Below are 16,941 nucleotides of genomic sequence, written 5' to 3' on the forward strand. Positions count from 1 at the left end.
TGGACTTTCTACAATATAAAAAAAGGACCCACTTGAATAGTTAAATGTTTTTTAAAGGCTTTTTAGTTTTCGTTTCACCCCTCTGAGAATTTCCTTTTTTTAAAAAAAGAAGTAGAAAAAAAATAAAAATAACTCAATCCTTAAAACACCCCCTTTCCACAAAGCCTTTCACATGACTGTTTAGCTGCGGTCACATATGCCCTATATTTTTTAAAGCATTCCTATCCAGTCATAGCTGCCCTCAAATAATCCCGGGAATTGTAGTTTGCCAAGGGCACTGGGAACCATAGCACTGCGAGATCTCTCCTAACAATTCCCAGCTCCCTTGAAAAACTATAGTTTCCCAGGATTCTTTGTCGCAATCCATGACTGGGGCATGAGAGTGATTGAAACATGTGGATGTTGTGACCAGAATCCTTTAGCCTCAGAGAGATGGGTAACCTGGAGTCCTCTGGACGTTGCTAGACTCCATCTCCCATCATCCTTGGTCCTTGGCCATGCTGTGTGGGGCTGATGGCAATTGGGAGTCCAATCACCCGGAGGCTCACAGGTTCAGCATCCCTGAACTAGACCATCACTTGGCTTTACTCTCCCTAGCTACCTCTGTCACCTGCCTTCACTGCCCCGTCTACCTCCATCCCAACTTTGCCTTCTTTTAACTCAGAGTCCTCCAGATGTTGATAGGCCGCACTCCCCTTATCCCTGCCCCTGGGTCATACTAGCTGGGGCTGATGGGAGTTTGAGCCCCAAAACAGCTAGTTCTCCACCCCTAGCTCTGGTGAAAGAAACTCTGGGTTTATCTTCACCTAAGTCTTGCATCTCACTGACTGTAAGCTCCTGGGAGCAGAGGCCTGTTTTAATTCTTTCCATTTATTATAAAATCCTTGTCCTGCCTTTTGCCAGACAACAGGCCTCCAAAGCAGCTCGCAGTAAAATACAGCAAACACACAAACAACTCGCAATAAACTTTTGAAACGAACCAATAGAAAGCAACCGTCGCTGCAAGACTACAGATGTGGTAGTTACCAGTATGAACATCCCTTCCCCGCACAAAGAAAGCTAGCAGATCAGGGTGACAAGGTTAAAACCGGAATCGTTTTCTGAATACTGGGAGGTGGAGTCTCAACAGCACAGGGAGGGAAGTTTCATATACGAACAACAGGCTCATTCTCTGAGTGCCACCAAAACAAGGCCATCTGCACAAGCACAAGGAGGAAATCACTGGTGGGCTCAGAGGAATTTGCAGTGAATATAAACAAACTAACTTGGAATGGAGTAGCCCCAGAAAGGTGTGGCTGGCTGGCACACTCCAGGAACAGAAGCACTTAAATGCTGAAACATTTTTTTTGCAGTTCCCACTCACTTCACAATGTCAACATACAATAGGATGGAGGAAACCAGGAGAGAGGCCAAAAATTATTATTTTTTAAAAGGGGGTGTATGTGTTTGTAATTGTCCCCCTCCCTCCCTTTCTCTCTACCTTTGTCGCCCAAAATGCCGTCAATGCTGTGCTTGGCCTTCTTCTCGCTGTCGTCCTCCTTCTTATCGCAGTCCTCCTCTTCCTCTTTCTTCCCGAACTTGATTCGGAGCACCCGGCTAATCGAACTCACTAAACCTCAGACAGTCAAAGACAGAAGAAGAAAATATAAGCTGCTTTGAAACTGGAAAGTTGAAACTGGGAGGCAAAAAAGGTACTTCCATCAGTAATGGTGAGGATTCTCTCCATCCATGGTGGAAGGTCAACATCTATTGCTGCTCCATCCCCATGTCACCCTATCACCAGCCCCAACTCATAAGGCCTGTCCATCTGGAGATTGCAGCTCTCCTGCTTGGATTTTCAAAGCACAGGGAACGTCCACATTTGGGGAAGAAAATGCTTGGGGCAGCAGTAGTTGGAGGGGAAAGTGGAATAGATGAGGGGGAATTAGAGGAAGCACTAGGGTTCGCAATCCACATTAAGCCAAGGTATGGATTGGCCAACAGCCCAATAGTCTCCCAACAGGAACTTCTTCTAAGTAAAGGTAAAGGGATCCCTGACCATTAGGTCCAGTCGTGGCCGACTCTGGGGTTGTGGCGCTCATCTCGCTTTATTGGCCGAGGGAGCCGGCGTACAGCTTCTGGGTCATGTGGCCAGCAGAACTAAGCCACTTCTGGCGAACCAGAGCAGTGCACGGAAACGCCGTTTACCTTCCCGCCGGAGCGGTACCTATTTATCTACTTGCACTTTGACATGCTTTTGAACTGCTTGGTTGGCAGGAGCTCAACCTGTCACGGGGATTCGAACTGCCAACCTTCTTATCAGCAAATCCTAGGCTCTGTGGTTTAACCCACAGCGCCACCCGCGTCCCTAACTTCTTCTAAACCAGGGCTTAAAACAAAATAAAAGTGGTCCATGGACTATCAGCGGCCAGCAATCCTTGTTCAGGTGGACATGCCCACACCAAATCATTGTTTAAATCTTTAGTTTTAATCCTGTGAACTGCCCTGAGACCTGCGGGAATAGGGTGGTATACAAGTTTAATAAATAGTAATAATATTTAAATTTTGATTGCTTCTTTTCTTTTTCTTATGTATTGCATTTCACTGCATTACAGTGTGAATTTTATGGAACACAAGTTGTAGTCTTAAATATGAAATGAAAGGAATAAAAACCCAGTGAGGTATCTCACTTAGGAAACTACTTTAAATAGAGGGAGAGCTCGCTGGTCCAGCAAGTTCAGTATTGTCTACTCTGACTGGCAGCTGCTCTCCAGGGTTTCCGGGAGGGAGTCTTTTCCTAGCTCTGCCTGGAGATGTCAAAGACTGAACCCAGGACTTTTGGCACGCAACTCAGATGCTCTACCACCGAGCTATGATGCTTCCCTGTGTTTGAGCAGGTGTCATCTTAGATGTACTTAACTCCTGCAGGAGTCCTTAAATCAACAAACGGGCCAACAACTCTCTAAATACTCAGCCCAAGCCCCAACCCCAGTTATATTTAGAATAAACACACACAACTCCCACCCGTAACAAACCAACACACTGAAACTACTGTCCTCAAAACACCTTTGGAGCGGGTGTGTGTGTTGAGGCTTCAGTTGGTACATTGGCATAAAAAAGGGTAAAGGGACCCCTGACCATTAGGTCCCGTCATGGCCGACTCGGGTTGTGGCGCTCATCTTGCTTTATTGGCCGAGGGAGCTGGAGTACAGCTTCCGGGTCATGTGGCCAGCATGACTAAGCCGCTTCTGGCGAACCAGAGCAGCGCACGGAAACGCCGTTTACCTTCTCGCCAGAGTGGTACCTATTTATCTACTTGCACTTTGACGTGGTTTCGAACTGCTAGGTTGGCAGGAGCAGGGATCGAGCAACGGGAGCTTACCCTGTCGCGGGGATTCGAACTGCCGACCTTCTGATTGGCAAGTCCTAGGCTCTGTGGTTTAACCCACAGCGCCAGCCACGTCCCTATACCTTGGCGTAAGTGGAGGCCAAAAGACTGCGATGGGCTGCTGGTCCCAATTTTTTTTTTAAAAAAAATCCCCAACCTGTGGCCTTCCAGAAGTTTTGGCCTACAACTCCCATGATCCCTAGCTAACAGGACCAGTGGTCAGGGATGATGGGAATTGTAGTCCAAAACATCTGGTGGGCTGAAGCTTGGGGATGCCTGGATTAGAGTGTCAGACTAGGACATAGGTACAAGTAGGTAGCCATGTTGGTCTGCAGTAGTCGGAACAAAATAAAAAAATTCCTTCCAGTAGCACCATAGAGACTAACTAAGTTTGTTATTGGTATGAGCTTTCGTGTGCATGCACACTTCGACTTCAAATACTCTTAAGATATTCTTCAGATCTGAAGTGTGCATGCACACTGAGTGTGACCTGGGGCCAGTCACCGCCTCTCTCAGCCCAACCTACCTCACATGGTTGTTGTGGGGATTAAATGAGATGCGGGGAGAACCACACATACCGCCTTGAGCTCCTTGGGGGAGGAAGGCAGAATATAAATGTATGGGGAACCTTGGGTGCCGAGATCGAATCCAGTCCTCTCTGTCTGGCCCTTGGGACTCTCGCCAGGTCACACACACCCTGCTCATCACCCTTGTTGAGTGTTTTTGCCTGGCTAGAAATGCATCCTTGAACTCCGATCATTCCTCTTGCCTGCCTAGATGAAGGATAGGGTGTGTGTGTGGGTGTAAATATGTGGGTTTGTGTAGAAACCAACCCGCCGTACAAAGTTAAAATTCCTATTTGTTGCTCTGCTGCTAGCCCCGAAAGCCACCAGAAGGTCACTCACAAGCGAACGGTGGTTCTGCCTGCCCTAAACAGTTTGGGGACAGCACCGCCTTCCCCTATATGACTCTGTACATTTGTAAGAACTTCTATGGGGGCCCTGCATACTTGCACAACATCAGACAGATCAATTCAGCTAACAGGTTTGGGGAATATGGCCTTTGTGGTGGTGGCCCCTTTAGTGTTGAAGCTTCCTTCTCAATTACCTGCTCATGGCGCCCACAGTTCAGGCCTTCCAATGGCCCTAGAAACCTACCTTGGCCCCTGTGTCCTAACAGTATGGTCATTTGGAGACCCGAGCTGTCCTCAGTTGTGTTTTACCTAACTCTTTATGGCCTGACTTATGAAAGCCGGAGAGATGCAGTGCTTGGAGTGTTTGACGAGGACCCGATTCAAATCCTGACTTGGCCATGAAGCTCGTTGGGTGACCACAGGCTAGTCGCTGCCTCTCAGTCTAAGCTACCTCACAGGGATGTTTTCGGAATTAAATGAAGACCGGGGAGAACCACGTATGCGACCTGGCGCTTCTTGGAGAAAAGGTTGGGATATGAATTCAGAAAAAATGATAAAATATTAAAATAAAGTCAAAGTGTCTTTGATGATGTGACAGCGTAATGCATCTCGTCTCGTTGTACACAGCTGACTTCTGATAATTCCAGTGTCTGCTGGAATTGAGATTGGTGGGGCGGAAGGGAGGTCAACAGTAGGTGGCGACACAGCCAATAAATGGCAGTCAACTAATTCTGGTTGTGCTCCCATCCTCCTGGTTGCTGAATTCTGCAAGGTCAATGTTGAGACTAAGGAGGAGGAGGGTCACTCCCCTTGAAGGCAGACTGGATGAGGCCCCATTTACCCTCATGGAGCAGCCTCTTCTGGATATCTTCCTTCCTTCCTTCCTCCCTTCCTTTCTCCCTCCCTCCCTCTCTCTCTCTCTCTCTCTCTCTCTCTCTCTCTCTCCTTATGCCCTCATTGCAAATGTATAGACATATAACTTTTTCACGTTATACCTATTGAAGAATTTAGTAGAACCAGAAAACCCACAGGCCTTTATATCATGCCAATAGAATGATGTCTCTCCCCAAATTAAAACACCAGAACTTCCTGGTTTGGGAGGAGGAGGAGGAGGAGGATTTTAATCTGAATTACCCATCCACACCATGAGTACCTGGACACCCGGAAGGCAGAGTAAAAGTGAAATTGACAGGGCCTAAACACTGTCTACTCATATTTAGGACAATATTGTTTTTAATGACTTTGGTGTTATATTTGATGTTTTCTGAATTGGGCCCTCCAAATTGTTTTTAATATTGTACTTTAATGCTATAACCTGCCCTGGTACCTTAGGGTGAAGGGTGAATAATACAAACATACATAGATAGATAGATAGATAGATAGATAGATAGATAGATAGATAGATACATTAAAATTACTTGCCAAGTTAAATCTCCCTGCCTTTTAACATCGCCTGCTTCTAAGTAAATGTGCCCAGAAGGGGAGCCTTATATGAAATTCTGGTATACAATTTTACTCAGGTATCTCAGGGTAGATCTTACTAATTATATCATGCATTTGTTAATTACTGTATATCCTGCTTTTAATGCCAGTTATTAAAGTAAGTTTCAAATATGGCAACAGTAGATCCTCTCTAAACTATAGGAGGAGTAACACAGGAACATTAAAACAACCTGCCCTCAGCTGTTAAAGTGTTCAGCATCCAGATAAAAAAACAAAACAAATGGAGGTTATATCCAGCTAAGTCCTAATACTCAGAGTAGATCCATTGAAATTCATGGACCTAAATTAGCTATGTCCATATTTTTTTTTAAAGGGTTTTTCCTTTTTCACGATCAAGTGGTATATAAATTTTATGAAATAAATAAAGTGCATGAATTTCAGTGGGTCAACTCTGAGTAAGGCTTGGCATTGGGTATTAACCTGGAAAGCACAGAATGAGGTGGCACAAAGGACTGTACCATTACAAACTGGGTATGGGTGTGCTTGTATCAGTTTTGGAATCCTCTTGCGTGCAAAATGGACTCTCCTCCCAGGCGGCAAAGGAGCACAGAGGAAATAAAAGCTAAACAGTTTCTCACTACTATTATTGTTATCATTGGGTGGGTGCATTCCAAAGTAAGATCCCCCCCACTTGTGGTTTGAAGTGGCACTGTCTACTCCAATACCTTTTTCTATTTTGCTGTGCAGATCAGGACTTCTTGTACCCTCCAGATATTTTGAACTACAACTCCCATCACCCCTGATCACTGGTCATGCTGGCTAGAGCTGCTGGGAACTGTAGTTTGAATCATCTGGATAGCACCCTCTCTTCCTATCAGACAAAGATCTGAAAAATATTACTAGGTATATGAGTTGACGGGGGCAGGGACAAGAAGAGATGTAGGTTTTCTGTTCTGGCTCATTTCGACAAAACTCTAAGCAGTTGTATTGTTGGTTCTGAATCTATAGCAACAAGAAATGAATATTTTCTTTAGTGTTTTAAGAATGTAGTATGACAGCTTTCGGGTTATACCAGGCTCTCTGCCAGACTGATGCATAGCTCTGTGATACTCAGAAGGTTGCATCAAATGTATTGGGTAATATGTAAAATGGGATTGTCTGGCTTGCTCTGTTTTTCTCCTCAAATTGCTCCAAACCATCAGGAGAAGCCAGGGAGATTGAACATAAGTGAAATGTCACTTGTTTGATTCGTGCAGGCTATTTCTCAAAAAAGAACAACACAAATCAAGCATGCATAATTGCGACCCAAAAACAAAAGCCACACAACAGCACCTCTGTGACCCAAAATCTGGGAGGCAGAGAGACAGGTGTGCAAAGTTTGAGTTTCAGGTAAGCTTTCAGTCTGCTGAAGAATGCTGTGACATCTGAAAGCTTGCGAACTCACCTTCCAACTTAACTTGATAAAGCGCTATCCATTATTGGGAAAATATGTGAGCTGTCACCTTTTGGTACAGAGCTCTCTCTCTCACACACACACATACCGAGAAGTTAAAGTTTATCTTTCAATAAACTATAGCTCCGGGGGTCAATTTTATCTATTAAATGTATAACCCTTACTGTATTTGCTGCCACGCAAAATTAAGAGAGAATTGAGGGCTTAGATTTCTGAGTCTCCACATTCAGTGTTTAATACCTGAAATTATGCATGGTATGGAGAAAGCAGGTAGAGAAAAGGTCTTCCTCCCTCTCTCCTAACACTAGAACTCCTGAATGTTTGAAGATTCAGAACAGACAGGCGAAAGTCATTCTTCACATAGTGCAAAGTTAAACTCTGGAACTCACTCCCACAGGAGGCAGTGATAGCCACCAACCTAACTGGTCTTAAAAGAGGTTAGGGCAAATTCAAAGAGGACAAAGAGGCTACCAATGGCCACTAGCCATGATGGTTATACTCTCAGTCTCCACCTCTGAAGGCAGCAACGATTCTGAAATACCAGTCGCTAGGACCCACAGGAAGGGAGAGCGCTCTGGTACTCTGCTTGTGGGCTTGCCAATGGGGCAGCAGGCTGGCCGCTGTGAGACGAGAATGCCTGGTTAGATCCAGCTGAAGGCTCTGATAACATCTGCAGGTCTTCCTACATTTGCAATGGACACTTTTAGATGGAGCAACCCTTCTACACAATTCACTCGCTAGTCTACAGGGTGTCGTTATAAGTCCAGATTTGCAAATACTGGGGATCAGGGACATCCCCACCCCCAATGATCCAGAAGCCACTTAAGCCGCCTGCAACATTTCTGCAAAGACCAGCTTCTGCTGGTGGGGCAGACAGAGCCAGAAGTCAAAGCTGCAAATTCAGCTTGAGACTCAGGGCTGTCTCATCACACACAGCTAAAGTTGTTTTTGGACTGTAGCACCTGAAACTGCAAGCGGACGGGTTGGGGGTTGGGGAGGAATTTGTGTAAAATGTAAAAAAAAAAATCCAGAGTAAACCTGGAGAAGGGATCAAACTCCAGCTTCATCTTGGATTTCTGCATCCAGGGATTTGCCTATTTCTTTCTTTCTGGGCCTCTCAGTCTGAAACAGGACGACAGAACAAAGGCTATGCAAGCTTTAGAGTGATGCAGAACGCTTTCTTGGGGAGTCACAAAACGCACGGAACCCGGTCTGTGCTTTTGAGCGCGTGCATTGAGTTATTTGCCCGCCTCTTAGCCTGGAGGGGAAGATTTTGGTCTCAAGCTGGCCTGTTTGTAGATAAACGCATCCCTAGATTAGTTCCTCCCTCCTCCCCACCCAATTACAGGATTTCATCCCCCCCCTTCCCTCTCCCCGTTTGCGCTTTTTCCAAGTTGCCTTCTCACCTGAAGGGACCGTGCTTCGGTCGCAATGCCCATCCTTCAGCAGTCGGTCCCGGATCTCCCAGCTAAACATCCCGGGGTTTTCTCGTTTATACTCTTCGATTTTCTTCTCCACGTCGGGAGTAGCGACCTGCTTTTGGGATCAATGCGCCGTCGGGAAAAGATCCGAGGTGGGGTGGGGGAAAGAGGTTTGCAGCGGGTGGGGCAGGGGGAAGAGAAAGAAAAAGGATTCACTTTTAAATTTTAATTTTGGGGAGCGGGTAAAGGTGTGCCCTCGCCTCAGCCCACGCGCCTCGCCATTCAAATGTTCTCTTTAAACGACTCCCAACTAAACCCTACTCAGAGTAGACCCATAGAAATTCATGACACTTAGCCAGCCAGGTCTGTTAACTTCAGTGGGTCTACTTTGAGTAGGACTAGCAGTGGCTACAACCCCCTCTTAAAATAAAAAAATACATAAATAAGATCCGTTTTAGTCTAGAATTTATTCTAAAGGTGCTTGCATCCAGCCTTTGGTAGTTTCCCAAATTCCCCCCCACCTCAGGAAAACCTCCCAAATCCAAACTACTCAGCCCCCTCTCCTTAAAGGCTTCTGAAAAAAAAGCCCACCCCCTTTAACCGGAGGGTCCTTATTTTACAACTTTTGATGGTTTCCCAAACCCCCCAAAGAGCCTAATTTTTCCAAGACAATATTTTACTGTACCTCTCTACGCATTTACCTATGAGTAAACCCCGTTGTATGCCGCAGGACTCGCTTCCGAGGAATTTCCCCTAGGGATCGGGGCTTCGCGCGGGTGCTTACTTGAGAGTAAGGGGACCGGTCCAGTTCCACCCTGGAATCCTTACTCAGAAGTAAAGTTCCATGGGTTTCAGTGGAGCTTACTCCTGAGTAAGCGCGCCTGGAGTCGGACAGATTCCCCGCCCTAGCCTCTCGCTTCTAAAGATACATATTTTTAAAAGATTTTTTTTAAAAAAATGACTCCGAGAGTGAACGATTATAAATTAGCTGCAAATATCATCCTTTATCCACTCTGCTCTGATTTATGGTTGTAAAGTGAGATCAAATGAGGAACTGACAGATTTCGCTTTTCTCTCAGTAAACGCTTCCTATTTTGAGCTGCCTGTCGGAGATGACGGGACCCATTGCCCAGAGGCTCATCTCATGATAAATAACCATGAATGCAAAAAAAAGAAAAAGAAAAAAAAAGAGCAGCCGGAGGGCCCTGATCCGGGACACGTCTCCCGAGAGAAAAGCCCGTCCGAAAATCCTTCCTCAACGGACCATAGCTAAGAGCCACGATACCGCGCAACTTTTTCTTTTTTCTTATACTGAAGTAAGCCCAGTTGTGAGACATAACGGGCAAACTGAACCGTGCCTGCTCAGATCCCGTGGGGCTTTTTTTAGTCCCCAAGTAAGCGAGGCTAGGGTGGCAGCTTCAGGGAACTAGTTAAGCTGCCATCTAGCTCCGTATTGTTTACACTGGCAGGCAGCAGCCATGGGAATCAGGTAGGGTTTTCTCGCAGCAGCCCTACCTGCAAACCCGGAACCTTCTGCGCACGGAGTACAAGATGCTTTCCCTTCGCTTTCGGGGTGCGTGTCCAGAGAAGGGTCCCCCCCAAAAAGAGGTAGGGGAGAAGAGGCGAAGGCTACCCCCACCCCGCGCGTGCCCGAGGTAGCTACCCCGGGGACTCCCACTCACTCACCCTGGGTTTACTTCCACCGATGGCTCCTGGGCGGATGGAGCCAGTCTCCTGGTACCTGCAGAGGATTTTGGAGACGCAGCCGTGGGAGACGCGGAGCTGGCGGGAGATGACGCAGGGCCGGATCCCGTGGTGGGCCATTTCCACGATCTTGTGGCGGATGTGGTTGGGGAGGGGTCTCCCGTTAATGAAGACGCCGCCCAGCTGGTTGACCCGGCCTTGGCCCAGCGGGGTAGAGACTGCGAGGTAAAGGAGAAGAGAGGGAGAGGGAGAGAGAAGGCAAAGGTGACTTTTACTGCGGGTTCCCTCGGGTTAAAGCCCTTATCACACTTTAACCGAGGTAAGGCTGCCCTCCTTTACCTACCCCGCCTGAATTTAACCGGATTTCGGACCAGACCCGTATCGCGGAGTAAGTCCCGACCGAACCCGTTTATTGGCTCACAGCATAAGTGGATCTCGGGACCAGATCCACCGCAGTCTCCCCTCTGTGATGCGGAGCGGGCAACACCTACTTTTGTACTCACTTCGTTTTATCCACATATTCCCGGTAGTTATAGATAACTTGCTGGGTGTATAAGAAAGCACCTATATAATCTAGATCTCGCCTATTTAAATTTAGAGACAAACTTGTTATCTGGATCGGCAAATTTATCACTGTCTTGAGATGGGGAAGAAAGTGAATCGGGTTTTTATTTAGTACAGGCTCACACAACACACGCGCACACCCTCCTTTATTGTCAATACAGTTACTCGGAAGTAAGGTCCCGATCCGATTCACAGCGGAGCTGGAGAAAACTAAAGAGGGCGAGGCCGTTTCTGACTGAACCCGGTTCAAGTTTAGTTCCGGACTCAAATCGTGGCTGATAAGTTTATTTTATTTTAAAAAGTGGGGCGCTGAAAGATAAAATTCACAACATTCTGGTTCCCGATCCTAACCATGTTTGTCCGGAAGTAAGTCTCTACGATTTTTATTTATCGAACTGATATCTAAGGGGAAGGGAATGAGCGGAGGATTTTACAGCAATTCGGATTACACCGAAGCGTCCATCACCGGCGCGTTTGGTCTGGATTTGGAGTACTCCAACGGAGGACCCACTCAGAGGCCTTATCCACAATCCACTTAACTAAAGACTTGGAGGAAAGGGACTATTTTTTGGGGTGTCCCCCCTCAATCTTAGGAAATTTCACCCCCCACAAAAAGTTCTATGGTCTTTATCGATGCGGATTCTGGAAGAATAAAGCTCCCCTTGAACCCAGGTCCAGATAAGCAGGAATAAATTCTGGTTACAATGAAACGTTATGAAGGTGAGCCTTCCTTAAATATCTCTGTCCCGTGGTAACATCCCTCCTTTCCAAAATTTCTCGTTTTCAAAAGCCAAAGGGCTGTTTTATGTTCAAACGACACGCGGGCACGTGAAACACGCCTCTTTCTTTTTCCCAACCCCCCCTAAGAACCACACCAAAGTCAGCGCTTTGGGATCGCGGTCCCGATCAGAATATACTTTCCTGCTTCAATTACGAGGTCTAAACCGAGTCGAGGCCCAAATGATCGGCACTCTGTGTATGCGTCAGAGACAGCTTACAGAGACAGGTTTGAGAACTTTCAGTGTAACTGGCAAGGCCGTGTGCTGGGGCGGGTTTTTCTCACACTCCCCCCTGAAAACATATTTCCCTGCCAGCTACTGCCTTACACGCGCTTGCTCCAAGAATAAGCCGCACGGAACAAAGAGGAACCACTCCTCCTTAGGATCGCGCCGCGCGCCAAACACCCGCGCAACAGCATCCTAGGCGCCAGCTCCTCGGGAGTAAGGCCCGCTTTATTCAGCCAGGCGTGAGCTCCCTCGGGAGCAAGCATGCCCGGAGGACCCCTCAGAAAGGAAGCCCCATTGGGCTTTTGAGGGGCTTACTCTCGCGTAGACATGGCCCCCAAGACTCCTTTGGAGCCAGTTTCTCCCTTTAATGTCTCTGGCGGAGATCCGAGCCTCTCTCCCCCGGGAGTTTCACTGAACCCAGGAGGAGAGCGGCGCCCGGTTCCGTGGTTTTCCTCTCCCCGGGTTCATTTTAAATGCAGGATGTCGGAACCATTGAAAGGAATGGACAGCGTTACCTTCGGGCCATCCCTTTCAGTGGGTCTTCTCTGAGTAAGTTGGAGGCAAATACCAGGCGCTTTGTCGCTTTCCCACAGATCGGTCTGCGCCAAAACTTCTCAAAATTCCCCTCCCCTCCTCCTCCCCTTAACCCCAATATATATTTTATAAATGGTTCCCTGGGCGCCTCTCCAGCTGAGCGCGCAGACATCTGTTTGCGTTTCCCTCTCAGCTGCCTTGATCTCTATCTGTGTAAGGTTGTCCTTTTTCTTCGTCTTCTCTCGTTTGGCCTACACGCGCCCCCTGCAAATAACAACCACCAACGTCTTCTAACCCCCTCTCCCCAAACCACTACTTTTGATAAACTACAAAATGTCCTTTCTCCCTCATCCTTACCCAGCTTGGAGAACGGCGCCGTTATAGAAACCTCATCCCCCTCTTTCTGTGATCTGTTAGGCTTGAAAACAGCCAAGGTTTTTTGGGGAAAGTGTGTTTGTGTTACGTATTTCTGTTCAAACATATACTGTATGTATACACACACATATAAGGAATACACACATACACACACACACATATAAGGAATACCTGTTCATCTTTACATAAATCATTTTATATGCATATATAGAAAGAGTTCATTTCAGTGTGTATAAATCAGGGATTATCAGTATTTAGTGATTAACCAAATAATAAATGGGATCCAAAGTAAGCTCGCTTTTATATTTTTATATGATGCTTTTTATGATGCTTTTATACACATATACAGATAGTTCTCACATAAAATAAAAGTCTGTTTTATACATATGCACGCTTCCTGATATATTTTTAAAAAAGTATTCCTATAACCAAATCTGCGTTATGAAAAGCGCCCACCTTCCCAAGCGCTCTTTCTTAGGACTCCAACACTTGAATGAGACCCGGAAAGAACTTCTAAATATAAATATTGCTTTAAGTGGGTATTTAAAGTCACATATCCCCCAATTTTCTGGTAGTGGAAAAGTAGACATGAATTTTATTTTGAGGGGTGGTGTGAGAGAGAAAAGTATTCGAGTTTCTCCCCCCTTTCCTCCCTCCCTCTCTCTTTTTAATATTTCTTCCTCGCTTCGAGAATGGTGGCTCCCCATCACATTTGGAAACTGGGGTGGGGGAAAGAAAAAAAGACTGGGATGGGGGGGTGTTATATGATGGTCTCTCTCTCTCCCCCTCTAACCCCCGACTTCCACACTACTTGGCAAAGAGAGGAAAGTGGATTCCGGTCCTCGCCTGGCGGTTTAATCAAGAATCACGCGCCGCTAATTCGGAGTCACTCGGCGCGCGCTGTCATTAGCCACAGCTCAGCCTCGAGTGGGCTCAGCCTGCCTCCGAGAGGCGCCTGGACCGGCCGCCCGCTCCGCCTCGTCATTATTCCCCATCACGTTGTGCAAATATTTTGGTAATCCCCCTGATCTCTTTTTCCCTTTCCAGCGCCGCTTCACTTCATTTGCTCGCAGAAAAGGAGGCCCTTCACTCCAAATCCCCGCGGCGTGTGGGTTTTTGCGCAGCCGGCGTGGGTCCCCTGCCTGCTCGCCCCCCCACCCACTGCCTGCTCGCCCACTTGAGCACGCTCTCGGCTGAGCGAGCTTTGCTTTAATAAATGCAGGGAAGGGGACCCGGAGTTTGTTTAATTCTGGTTTGGTCGCCAATCAGGGGACCTGTGGTGGGGCGGGGGAGAGACTGGAGAAAATTGTGTGGGTTTTTTTTTAGGGGAGAGATGTCGGAAAGCCGCTTTCTAATTACTTCTCGCTCTCATTCAAATATAAAGAGAGAGAGAGAGGGGTGGGAGGTTGTAGAGGCGAGAGAACGTGGGTGTAATTGACAAGAGAAAGTGACAAGTTCTTTCCGAACCTTTGGCGCGCCCAACGTTCCATCGCAGACGCGCCGGGTCGCTTTCACTCGCTTCTCGTTTTTAAACCGAAAAATATCATCGCCGGACTCTGGTTTTGGAGTAAGGGGCGGTGGAGGACGAACAGACATTTTCATGCAAACGGAAAGCGGGGGTAAAGGAAGGGAGCCAGCTGCGCAAAGTTCATTCCAAAGCCCCTTCCAAAACGGTCTGCGACGAGTCAATGGCAAACGAAACAACCCCACAATATATTATATATATAACGACCACAGTTTGGAAAATTGGTGTCTCGTTAGGATTTGGAGGGAAACTTAGGAATGCCAAACGGCAGCGAGAAACGCCTGACTCCTTCTATCACGCGCAGGCTGGCTCGCAGAGCGAAAAAGACCCGCTTTGTCCCAAACGCGCCTACCCTCGCAAGCAGGCGGTTGTAAGCGCCGTCTTTACTCAGGAGTAAGCCCGGCAAGAGGGCTTCCTCGCCAGTAAAAGGGGACTGGCTTTAGGGCGGTTTCCAAGCGCGCTTTAAAAACGGAACTTCCTTTTGAACAAATGCCTCCTTTTAAAAAATTAAGAACACGGGCTGAAAGTTTGAGAGAATAATGGCGAAAAGTTTAAAAATGAAACGAATCGGCAGGCCCCGCTAAGAAGGAAAACCAAACCCTAACATTTTTATTTTGTAATTAAATTCTTCTTTTTTAAAAAACAAGTATCTAACCTGGGAAGGAAAAACGAGCCGCCTGCTTACCTTCTAAAGGAAATCCGGTGCGGGGATAATTCTGTCCGGGTGCTGGGCGCATCATCCTTGGTACGGTCCCAGGGAGCGCAGCCATACTCCAGACGAGGCTGCTGGGATGAACGGGTGGGTGGGAGGGAAGGAGGAAAGGGGGGGCCGCTGGGATGGAAGGTTTCAAGTCGAGAAAGCCGGAGAAAAAAGGGGAGTCCAAATCTTTGCAAGAAAAAAAGTGTCTATATAATTTTTTTGACAAAAAAAAACGGGGTGCGGGGAGAGAGAACGTGGAGAGAGACAGAAGGAGAGAGGACCCCTCCTCTGGTCTGTCCCCTCTTGGAAATCCTCAGTCACTCGCCTCCCCCAAAGCCCCCCCAGAGTTTAAAAAAAATGAAAAAAGGGGGGGTTGAAATTGGCCAGCTGGAACTGAGCTTGCGTCCTTTAGGAATGCGCGATGAAGACTGTGGAGTGAAAGCGAGCAGAGGTTGAATTTCTTTAGAGGAGGATTGTGGAAGGTTTTCTCTCCCCCCCCCTCCTTTGCCTCCTTCTTCCTTCCTTCCCCCTTACTTCCCTCACTCTTATTTTGCGTGCGTGTGTTGCTTCTTTTTTGGGGGGGAGGAGGAGAAGAAGGGGGGGTGTCTGATGACTGCTAGGATAGGAAGGGTTGGAAGTTGTGAAGACGGGTTGAACTTTGGCGCATCGGGGGAAATGCAAGAAAGGAGACCGAAGCAACTCTGATAGGCTGCGGAGTGGGGATTTCCTCCCCCCTTTCTCCCTTCTAAAAAACCTCCTTTTTTTATTCATGAGCGCAGAGAAGGGAGATTTAACTCCGAGGCTTGGGAGCCAATCGTAAAGGGGCTCGTGTGTCCCCCGCTTCTCCCAGACGTATATCTACAGGATTTGTTTTTTTTAAAGTGGGTGGTGGTGGTCTCCGTAGGAGAGAAAACGGAATCTTCCCCTATATATCTATATATATTCTTAAGTGCTAGCATTCCGATCATTTCTTTTTTTAAAAAAAACTTTCCTAAAGTTTACCTGGGGAGGCGGAAGAATGACGTCCCTTCGCTCCCCCCTCCAAGAAAACAAACAAACCACTATTTCGTCAAAAGCAGTTTTGCCACTTCCCAGGACAAATGAGGTTTTTTGGGGGGGGCGAGGAAAAGGGGAGAGAGAGGGGGGGACCTCAGCACTCTCCCCTCAACTCCGTCGCCCGAACTCCTCCAGGGACAGCTTCTCTGCCCCCCAACTTATTAGAACAGAGGTTTCCACACAAAAATAAGCCGTCATTTCCCCGCTAAAGGGATTCTAGGAGGGACATCAATTCTGTCCTAAGCAGAAGGAAGTGATAACCGGGAACCCCCTTACCTTAATCCAAGCCTTAAACTTGGGGAGAGAGACCCGTCCACCTTGACTGCATCATATATGTATAATATATATTTGAGAGACAACGTCTCCACAATAGGTTTCAGAACAGCAGGAGCAGATACGATTCACACATCGGGACCCAAAATTCTTCCAGTCAGTCAAGGAGGTCTTCCTGCCTTCACACCTGGCAGGTATTCTCCCCCCCCCGAAAATGACTTAAGGGCAGCTGTGAGTCGAGGAAGGGATCCTCATTTACCGGTAGCTTTAAGCAGCTGGAAGATCGATCTCCTCGGACCTCTGAGCAGGAGAGGGCTTGCTTCCGAGTAGACGTCGCAGCATCGCTTCGCTGGTAACTTGGAAGGCAATAGACGTTTGTGGAAAAGAACAAACACATCAGTACTAGGATTTACTTCAGAGTAACAGCATGGTTAGAAGCGAGCCGGTGGGTCGCTGAGCCCATTTTAAGTCTCTTTCTCCATCCCGTGTAATTTCTTGAGAGTTAGACACTCAGGTGTAAGATCTACACTTCTCCCCACCTCCCACCCCCAACTTGGCGAATCGATTTTTGTCGGCTGCTGGTTTCATGGGGTCTTGGAACGCGAA

The 16,941-nt window shown here is 47.3% G+C and overlaps 1 protein-coding gene across 5 annotated transcripts in view; it reads right to left on the minus strand.

The window, feature by feature from the left end:
- The window catches only part of PAX7 (paired box 7), a 173,445-nt gene extending 157,808 nt beyond the window's left edge, over positions 1 to 15,637 (minus strand). Inside the window, exons 1-4 of one of the 5 annotated variants that reach the window (XM_083628759.1) lie at positions 14,992 to 15,636; positions 10,284 to 10,519; positions 8,583 to 8,709; positions 1,481 to 1,615 (exon numbers count right to left, since the gene is read on the minus strand). In XM_083628759.1, the coding sequence (XP_083484885.1) occupies positions 1,481 to 1,615; positions 8,583 to 8,709; positions 10,284 to 10,519; positions 14,992 to 15,076 (583 nt within the window). In that variant the 5' untranslated portion in view covers positions 15,077 to 15,636. Of the gene's footprint in view, positions 1 to 1,480; positions 1,616 to 8,582; positions 8,713 to 10,283; positions 10,520 to 14,991 lie in introns of all 5 variants that reach the window. The other 4 variants (XM_083628761.1, XM_083628758.1, XM_083628760.1 and 1 more) reach the window with 4 other exon arrangements.
- Between the last annotated feature and the right edge of the window lie 1,304 nt (positions 15,638 to 16,941).

This window comes from Podarcis filfolensis (genome assembly GCF_964270895.1).
Source record: "Podarcis filfolensis genome assembly, chromosome: 8".
NCBI lineage: Eukaryota > Metazoa > Chordata > Lepidosauria > Squamata > Lacertidae > Podarcis > Podarcis filfolensis.